Source organism: Cebus imitator, unplaced genomic scaffold (assembly GCF_001604975.1).
Source record: "Cebus imitator isolate Cc_AM_T3 unplaced genomic scaffold, Cebus_imitator-1.0 Scaffold170, whole genome shotgun sequence".
Taxonomy (NCBI): domain Eukaryota; kingdom Metazoa; phylum Chordata; class Mammalia; order Primates; family Cebidae; genus Cebus; species Cebus imitator.
In genome coordinates this window covers 74327-84364 of record NW_016107485.1, presented here as the reverse complement: position 1 = coordinate 84364, position 10038 = coordinate 74327, and the positions used below count along the sequence as shown (strand labels likewise).

The following is a 10038-nucleotide window of genomic DNA, read 5'->3' as shown; positions in this document are numbered from 1 at the left end:
GCAACCTCCATCTCCTGGGTTCAAGCGATTCTCCTGCCTCAGCCTCCCAAGTAGCTGGGATTATAGGCACCTGCCACCATGCCCGGCTAATTTTTGTATTTTTAGTAGAGACAGGTGTAAGGTCTGACCATACCACGAATGGCGTGGTAATTTCTGTGACCTGTACTTACATCCAGCTGAGTATCCTGGAAGAAAGTATCAACCCCTGTGGTGTCTAACAAACCTGAGACATTCTTCTATTGTTTTTTGTTCTGGCCTCAATTGACAAAGCTTTTGGACTTTGTAACCGACCTTGGCCAGCCTCATGACTCCACACCCTAGGACTCCCCTACCAGCTTGCAAACCTACAGCCCGTCTGCACCAGAAGAATAAACAGCTATGCTGCTCACACAAAGCCTGTTTGGGGGGTCACTTCATTCAGAATGAATGTTTTAACATTTGGTGCTGAAACCCAGGACAGGGGGTACTCCTTCGGGGAGACCAGCTCCCTGTCCCCCTCTCCCTCTGTGAAGAGACCCACCTGAGACCTCAAACACATCACACCAGACCAGACCAGCAGCTCACGCTTAGCATGCCAAACAGCTCTCTCGCCACCTTTAGATCGGGTAAGCAGTCTCCCCGCCTTTCTCTTTTCCTTTAGAGAATAGGAGACAAGTTACTCCCCCTGCTCTCTCTCTCTTTTTCTTCAAATCCCAAGGAGACAAGTCTCTCCCTCTTTCCCTTTAAATCTTTCTCCTTCTAGTAGAGGAGAGAAAGTCTTTATCCATGTGGAGCCGGAGGAGACAAGTCTCTTCCTCTAGCTCAAGAACTCTGACGTTGGTCATGGACACGGGAAGACAAGACTCTTCCCTTGGTGTCTGGTCAATTGTGGGGATACCTGCCTTGATCACTCACCCATGTTACAGCCCAGGAATCAGTCAGGGATGCCTACTGAAAACGCTGGTAGCTGCTTGCTCCTCCTTGTCTCTACTCCTTTCCTTAAAACTTACCTCCTTCACTATGGGAAACACTCAGCTCTCCATTCCTCAATCCTCACCTCTAGCCTTTGTCCTAAAAAAAATCTACAACCTCTTCAACTGTTGCCCAATCTGAAACCTAAATGTCTCTGTAACACAGCCTGACCTCTATCCAAATGGCCAGAAAAATGGCACTTTCAATTTTTCTATTCTGTGAGACCTAAACAATTTTTGTTAACAAATGGGCAAATGGTCTAAGGTACCAGACATCCAGGCATTTTTTAATACTCTAATCCCACCCTAATCTCTGCTCCTCTCCCCTTCCATCCGCCCCCTCCTGCCTCTGCAGGTAACCCAGAATCCTTCTTGTCCATGGACCTTTCTGACCTTTCTCCTCCCCACCTGTCCAAACCAGACCCCAATTCCAGGCCCAACCCCTGCCCCCAGGCTTCTTCCTTTTCCTCTTCCCATACCCCACACCTCCTTATGCCCCTTCTGTCACCTCCCACCTCACACCCTGTCCAGCTTACAGTTTAGTCCTGCAGCTAACTCCTCCACCCCTGCCCAACAATTCCCCCTTCAAGAGGTGGTTGGAGCCAAAGGCATAGTTAGGGTACACGTTCCTTTCTCTTTATCAAACCTTTTCCAGATTGGCCAAAGGTTAGGCTGCTTTTCATCAGATCCTCCAATACCTAACCCAGTCCTATAATCTCACCTGGAGTGATTTAAATGTCATCCTAACTTCTTCTCTCACCCATGAAGAATGCTTAATATGCATTTTATCACATAATCAGCCCCCGACATTTTTTTTTTGAGGGGGGGGGGGAAAAAAGAGTTTCACTCTTGTTGCTCAGGCTGGAGTGCAGTGTTGTGATCTCTGCTCACTGCAACCTCCACCTCCCGGGTTCAAGCACTTCTCCTGCCTCAGCCTCCCGAGTAGCTGGGATTACAGGCACGCACCACCACGCCTGGCTAATTTTGTATTTTTGGTAGAGGCAGGTTTCTCCATGTTGGTCAGGCTGGTCTTGAACTCCACACCTCAGGTGATCCGCCCACCTCAGCCTCCCAAAGTGCAGGGATTACAAGCATGAGCCACTGTGCCCAGCCAGCCAGATACTGAAAAGCTACAGAAATTAAAATCTGGCCCTCAAACCCCAAAATGGGAATTAATCAATCTCACCTTCAAGGTGTTCAGTAATAGGGAAGGGGCTTCCCGGCAGCAGCACATCCCAGAACTACAGATGCTTGCCTCTGCCGTAAGACAAACTCTAGCCACACCACTGGCTCATAAAAGACTGCAGCATCCAGCCACCCCTCTCGGACCTTGCTTCGAGTGTTGAAAACCCGGCCAGTGGGCCAAGGAATGCCCTCAACCCAGGATTCCTCCTAAGCCCTGCCCTGCCTGTGCGGGACCTCCATGGAAAGTTGGACCATCTAACTCACATTGAAGCTCCCAGAGCTCCTGGAGCTCCAACCCAAAGCTCCCAGACTGAATCGGCTTGGCAGCTGAAGACTGATGTTGTCCAGACGTCTTGGAAGCCCCGTGGACCATCACGGATGCTGAATTTCAGGTAACTCTTATGGTGGAGGGTAAAAGTCCATCCCCTTCTTAACACAGAGGCCACCCACCCTATGCTGCCTTCAAGGACCTGTCTCCTTGGCCTCCATAACGGTTGTGGGAATTGATGGCAAGGCCTCCAGGCTTCTCAAAACTCCCTAAGTCTGGTGTCAATTAGGCCAGCACTCCTTTCCACATACTTTCCTAATCATCCCCACTTGTCTAGTTCCCCTGATAGGCCGAAATATCCTAGCAAAATGGTCTGCCTCCTTAACTGTTCCTGGACTATAGCCACACCTCATTGCCATCCTCCTCCCTGAACCCACACCTTCCTCAATAGCTCCCCTTATGTCTCCCTACCTTAACCCTAGGGTGTGGGACACCACCTCCCCCATCTGTTGCTACAAGTCACTCACCATCATCCCCTTGAACCCTAACCACCCTTACCCAGCGCAGCACCATAACCCCATCCCTTGCAACATGGCCTTTTAATTCCTACAAGCTCTCTTCACAGTTCTCTATCCTACCTGTCCAAAGACCAGACTAATTCTACAGACTAGTCCAAGACCTCCGCCTCATCAATCAGATTATACTTTCCATCCACCCGGCTGTACCAAACCTCTAAACCCGCCTATCTTCCATACCGCCTTTCACAACTCACTATTTTGTTCTCGACCTCAAAAATTCCTTTTTTTGAGACAGAGCCTGTGTTGCCAGGCTGGAGTGCAGTGGCTCAATCTCAGCTCACTGAAACCTCCACCTCCACAACTCACTATTTTGTTCTTGACCTCAAAAATGCTTTTTTAAAATTTGAGATGAAGTCTTGCTCTATTGCCAGGCTGGAGTGCAGTGACATAATCTCAGCTCACTGAAACCTTGGCCTCCTGGGTTCAAGCAATTCTCCTGCCTCAGCCTCCCAAATAGCTGGGACTACAGGCATGTGCCACCACATCTGGCTTTTTTTTTGTATTTTTATTAGAGACGGAGTTTCACCATGTTAGCCAGGATGGTCTTGCTCTCCTGACCTCATGATCCACCTACCTCAGCCTCTCAAAGTGCTGGGATTACGGGCATGAGCCATCATACTCAGCAAAAATGCTTTTTTCTAAATCCCAAATTTCTTCCCCATCCATTACCTATCTCGGTATAATCCTTCACCAGCACACACACACTCTCCCTGCCAACCGTATCCAGTTGATTTCCCAAACCCCAACCCCATCCACTGAACAGCTTCTCTCCCTCCTAGGCGTTATAGAATACTCTGGCTTCTGGATACCAGGTTTTACCCTCCTAACTAAACTACTTTATAAACTTACAAAAGAAAATTTACATCCCATAGGCCAAAAATCCTTCCCCCATTCTTCCTTGCATTGTCTAAAAAAGGCCTTCAAGACTGCTCCTACGTTAGTGTTCCCCAACTCCTCTCAAGAGTTCTCTCTCTACACAGCAGAAATAAAAGGTTGTGTCATCAGAATTCTTACACAGGAGCCAGGCGCATGGCCTGTAGCCTTTTTATCCAAACAACCTCAGGGTCTGGGCTGGCGCTCATGCCTATGCACAGCAGCAGCTGCCACCCTGATACTCTTAAAATCCTTTAAAATTCCAGGCTATGCCCCACTTACCCTCCTCTATAGCTCTCACAGCCTCCAAAGTTTAGTTTCCTCTTCACAACTCACATACTTACTTTCAGCCCCTCACCTTCTCCAGTTTTATGCATTTTTTTTTTTTTTTTTTTTTTATTATTAATTATACTTTAAGTTCTGTGATACATGGGCAGAACATGCAGGTTTGTTACACAGGTATACATGTGTTATGGTGGTTTTTTAAAAGATAGAGTCTCACTCAGTCACCCAGTCTAGAGTGCAGTGGCATGATCTCAGCTCACTGCAGCCTCCACCACCAGGGTTCAAGCAATTCTCTTGCCTTAGTCTCCTGAGTAGCTGGGATTACAGGTGCATACCACCATGCCCAGCTGATTTTCGTATTATCAGTACAGACAGGGTGTCACATTGGTCAGGTTGGTCTTGAACTCTTGACCTTGTGATCCGCCCACACCTCGGCCTCTCAAAGTGCCAGAATTACAGGCGTGAGCCACCACACCCATCTATGCTCTTAATTGAAAGTCTCAAAATAACCATTGCTATTGGACCTGACTTCAACCCAGCCTTTCACTTAATAACGCAAACCCTGAACCCCATGACTATCTCCCACACTCTTTGTGTTCCTTTACACTTCACCTCAAGAGCCCTACTACCCAAGTTAACCAAAAAATAGGAGCATACAAACTGCACATTACAGAAAAGCCCTCCCTTATTACCAGCAGCCTTAAAAAGTACCAATCGCAGTTTTTGGCTAGGTAGGCATTCACCCTGTCTCTCACTCCATCCTTGGCTGCCCTCCCCTTGCTCCTCAGACTCTCCTCCAGACCCTTCTTCCTGTCTGCTCATACCCAATCTTGTTAGTGAAAGTAAATGGTTACTTATAGATACCACACGCTTTCTCATACACCATGAAAACAAGAGCTCTACGTCCAGTTACCCTTCAACAGCTGCAGCCCTTGCTGGTTCCCTTGGTATCTGGGTACAAAGCCCCAGCCTCCGCCAGAACACTTTCTCACCTTTTCAATTTACACTTCCAAGACTTTTTTTTTTTTTNAAAAAATAGACCAGGTGTGGTGGCTCACGCCTGTAATCCCAGCACTTTAGGAGGTCGAGGCAGGCGGATCACCTGAGGTCAGGAGTTTGAGACCAGCCCAGGCAACATGGTGAAACCCTGTTTATAAAAAACATAAAAAAAAGAAAGATTATTCTTGAACCTAGCAGCTCATGTTTTCTTTGAAAGAGATACTGGGGAGGATTTGGGCTCACTCCACTCTACCTCCTTGATTCCCAGTCTAGTTGTTTATTAGAATAACCTGGAGAGATCTTAAAATTACACTGCCCGAATTCTATCCCCAAATAATTGAAAGGGAATCTGAGATGGGGCCCAGGGATCTGTTGTGTTTTGTTTTTGAGACATTGTCTCACTCTGTCATCCAAGGCTGAAGTGCAGCGATGCAATCTCAGCTCAATGTAACCTCTGTCTCCTGGGCTCAAGCGATTCTTATGCCTCAGCCTGAGTAACTGGGATTACAGGCATAAGCCACCACACCCAGCTAATTTTTGTATTTTTGAAGATGGGGATTCACCATGTTGGCCAGGCTGTTCTTGAACTCCTGACCTCAAATGATTCACCCACCTCGGCCTCCCAAAGTGCTGGGATTACAGGCGTGAGCCACCGTACCCCACCAGCCAAGAACTTTTTTTTCCTGTGTCTCTTCTTACATCTGCCTTCCTACCAACTGGACAGGTAACCTGTACCCTAGCTTTCCTCATTCCCAAAATTCAGTTTGCCAACGGGGATGAAAGCCTCCCTGTTCCCTTTGTGGTCCCAACACGACACAAGTGGGTCATTCCATTGATCCCCTTTACTTGTAGGGTTAGGAATGACTACTGCACTCAGCACAAGCATAGCAGGCCTTGTCACTTCAACTGTCACCTTCTGTAGCCTCTCTAATGATTTCTCTGCTAGCATTGCAGAATTAACTCAATCACTCTCCCTTCTTCAAGCTCAAGTAAATTCCCTAACCACAATTGTCCTTCAGAACCGCAGAGGTCTTGATTTACTGACTGCTGAAAAAGGTCTTTGCCTAATCCTAACTGAAGAATTGTCTTTATGTAAATCAGTCCGGTCTTGTATATGATGCCATCAATAAATTAAAAGACAGAACCCAAAAGCTGGCTTATCAGGCAAATGGTTATTCTGGACCTAGCTGAACACTCTAACTGGAGTCATAGTTTCTTCTAATCCTTAATCCTTTGATACCTGTATTTTTTCTTATTTTCTGATTAATCTCTCAATTCCCACAAAATTGTACACAAGCAATAACCAATCAGTCAACACGACAAATGCTCCTTCTAACCACCCCACAGTATCAACTTTTGCCTCAAGATCTTCCAGCAGTCTAAATTCTTTCCCATTTTTAGGTTTCCGAGCCACCCCCAATCCCTCTCTAAGAAGCCCTGAGAAACATTGCCCCATCACCCCTCTGTGCCAGCCTTCCTAATATTCCACTGCTTCCAATCTTCACTTTTTCCTTTATATTACCAATATAAAAAGACAACGTGGTTTCACCATGTTGATCAGGCTGGTCTCAAGCTCCCGACCTCAGGTGATCCACCCTCACAAGGGCTGGGATTACAGGCCTGAGCCGCCACACTGGGCTTTCTTTTAAAAAAAAAAAAAAAAAAAAAAAAAAGACAAGTAACCTTTGTGAGAAAAAAATAGATGTCATACTTAAACTGTTTCATACAGCTCTCTGCTGTCTGCAGATAAAGTCTAAATTCCTAGTATGTTCTTTTTGAGACACAGCCTCCCTCACTCACCTAGGCTGGAATGCAGTGGTGCAATCTCAGCTCACTGCAACCTCTACCTCCTGGGTTCAAGGGATCCTCCTGCCTCAGCCTCCCCAGTAGCTGGGACAGCAGGTGCGTGCCACCATGCCTGGATGATTTTTTGTATTTTCAGTGGAGACAGGGTTTCACTGTGTTAGCCAGGGTGGTCTTGATTTCTTGACCTCATGATCTGCCCACCTTGGCCTCCCAAAGTGCTGGGATTACAGGTGTGAGCCATTGTACCTGGCCTGTTCTATCTTTAATGACAAGAAAAATGTTTAGTGTATCCTCCATGACCAGGTTCCTGATGTTTCTCACCTCTGCTCTCATGGAAAGCCCTTCCTCTCTTGCACACTTATTAACACATACAAATCTTTTAGTATTCCAGCATTTAACTCACAAGTCTATTCCTTTATGAATCTTTTTTTTGAGACAGTCTCACTCTGTCACCCAAGCTGGAGTGCAGAATCAGGATCTTGGCTCATTGCAACTTCTGCCTCCTGGGCTCAAGCATTCAAGCAATCCCCCTGCCTCAGCATCCAGAGTAGCTAGGACTGCAGGCACACATCACAATGCCCGGCTAATTTTTATGTTTTTGGTAGAGACGGGGTTTCACTGTGTCGTCTGGGCTGGTCTGAATTCCTGAGCTCAGTGATCCTTCCTCCTTGGCCTCCCAAAGTGATAGGATTATAGGCACAAGCCACCACACCCAGCCATTAATCCTTTCCTGATCTGGCACTGTTATAGGAGTTATTGAAAAATAATTTTAGGCAGAGAGAGAGGAAGAGGGGCCCTTGGAAATCTTTCATGTCCTTTAAAGCAGCTCCAGAAATGTTTCTTGTCTAGCAGGAAATCCCTGGCAACCTTTGATATGCAAATATAGGCCATTAGGAACTGGGTCCACCCAAACATGGCAATTCCCACCCTCTTCTTCCTGCCCTTGCCCCCATGTGTATCTGGCAACGTGGTCACCCCCACATGTCCCTATGTAGAACATCCTGGCACCCTTCATTTGCATATTAAAAGGCTAGGGTGGGTGGACCAGTTTTTCTGCAGGCTATGTGAGTAACATACCTGCTGAAACCAATCCCTTGAAACCTATGCAAATAAACTACCACCTCCTCCAGCCTACTCATAAGCAGCCACTTTTCCCAGCACATGGGGTCTCCTCTCTCAGCTTTGGAGCCTTTCTCCCTGCCTCTGTACAAGGGAGCTTCTTCCATCTTTCTTCTCCCTTCTTTCTTGCATATTGAACTCTCCGGTCCTTAAAACCACTACTCCATGTGTGCCCATGTCATTTTATCTAATTCTTGTGAGACAAGAGCCCTGCTGTTCCTCTACTCAAAGCCATATCAACACCTCACCCAGTGGTGGGTCTGACTACCCTGTCCTGCCCATACCCTGCATACAGATAAAAAAAAAAAAATTCTAACTCCATACCATTCTTGGAGTAGGATGGTAGAATTTACTTGTTCTCACTCCTATAAACTTGAAGGTAGATGTTATCTTACTTATCTTCGTAATCTTTGTATCCCAGTGCTTTGCAATTCCTGGTAATCGATAAACATTTTTCAATAAAAGGATGGTGTGTGCGCATGCACGTGCACGCACACACACACACACACACACACACACACACACACACACACACACAAAGACAAACACAAGGATGGTGCTGACCTTAGACTATTGATACGCTATTTCTACCATTCAGATATCAGTTTCTAATGTGTGATGAGAAAAGAGCCTTGGTGCCATTTTAGATTCAAATTCTGCTCTGCTCCTTATTATCGCTTGTGACTTGAACAAGTTACCTAACTTCTCAGAGATGCAATTTCCTCATCTGCTAAATGTACTTACCTTTAGGGCAGTTGTCAGGCTTAGAAAAAGATCATGACTAAGTATCTGGGACAGAGTCCAGTTCATACAAAGTGCTAAGTAAAAGGCTAGTTTCCTTCCCTTCCCCTGTGACTGCTCTTGGCTTTCTAATTTAATCACATTCTGGTTGTGGTCTTGGTGGGGGACCTTAACCTTGACACAAGTTAACTCTACTTTATTTCACCTTAACAGACAGAGCTTGAGCCTTAATAGAAAAATGGAAAATACTGGGAAACGAATAGACAGTTTGTAAGGCTTGGATTTGAGTATCACTTATAAATTGTGTGGCCGGGCAGTGTGGCTCACGCCTGTAATCCCAGCACTTTGGAAGGCCTAGGTGGGTGGAGGATCACGAGGTCAACAGATGCAGACCATCCTGGTCAACATGGTGTCTACTGGAAAAAAAAAAAAATACAAAAATTAGCTGGGCATCGTGGTGTGCGTCTGTAGTCCCAGCTACTTGGGAGGCTGAGGCAGGAGAATTGCTTGAACCTGGGAGGCGGAGGTTGCAGTGAGCCCAGATTGCACCACTGCACTCCAGCCTGGTGCCTAGCAACAGAACCAGAGTCTGTCTCAAAACAAAAACAAAACAAAAAAAATTGTGTGACCTTAGACAAGTAATTTAATCCTTCTGAATTGATTTCTCATGAAAAAAAATAAGTCTCTTAATTAACTGGGGTTTCCCCCCAACCAAGAAAGCATAGCTGATGGCAACTCACCTCTTGAACTTCTGTTAATTGTGCTTTTGTCGTAACCAATGAGGCATTTCTTTCATGTAAGAGCTTCTTCAGTTGAATCAGCTCTACCTTCTCTTTAATGGAAGCTCTGCAGAAAGGTGCTGAATTATTCTGTCTGAACACGGGTAGAATTAAAAACCTCTTCTCCTTGACTGCCCAATAAGAATACCTCCCTCTTGTCTCTTGCCTTCCCCTCTTCCCCGTAATAGAACAAAAGTATGTGGTGTATGTACACTCTAGTAAATAATCTCCTTTCTCCCATTTTTCCTCACACCAGCCAAGATTTGATAGAGAGATCATTAACCTTAAACTTGTCTTCTGAGAAAAGATAATAACTTTTTAAATGATGGTGCTCATAATTTTCCATAAACCTTGCAATGTCAAGCTAGGTCTCAGCCTTGTTTCCTTTGAGAAATGAATGAGGTTTGAATATCATATTTTTTTTTTTTTTTTTTTGGGAGACAGAGTTTCGCTCT

At 45.9% G+C, this 10038-nt stretch overlaps 1 protein-coding gene across 1 annotated transcript in view; it reads right to left on the bottom strand.

Moving 5' to 3' along the window:
- RPGRIP1 (RPGR interacting protein 1) overlaps positions 1 to 10038 on the bottom strand; it is a 90607-nt gene that overhangs the window by 57011 nt on the left and 23558 nt on the right. The window contains exon 6 of the mRNA XM_037744282.1: positions 9545 to 9650. Within this exon, the coding sequence (XP_037600210.1) occupies positions 9545 to 9650 (106 nt within the window). The remainder of the gene's footprint in view (positions 1 to 9544; positions 9651 to 10038) is intronic.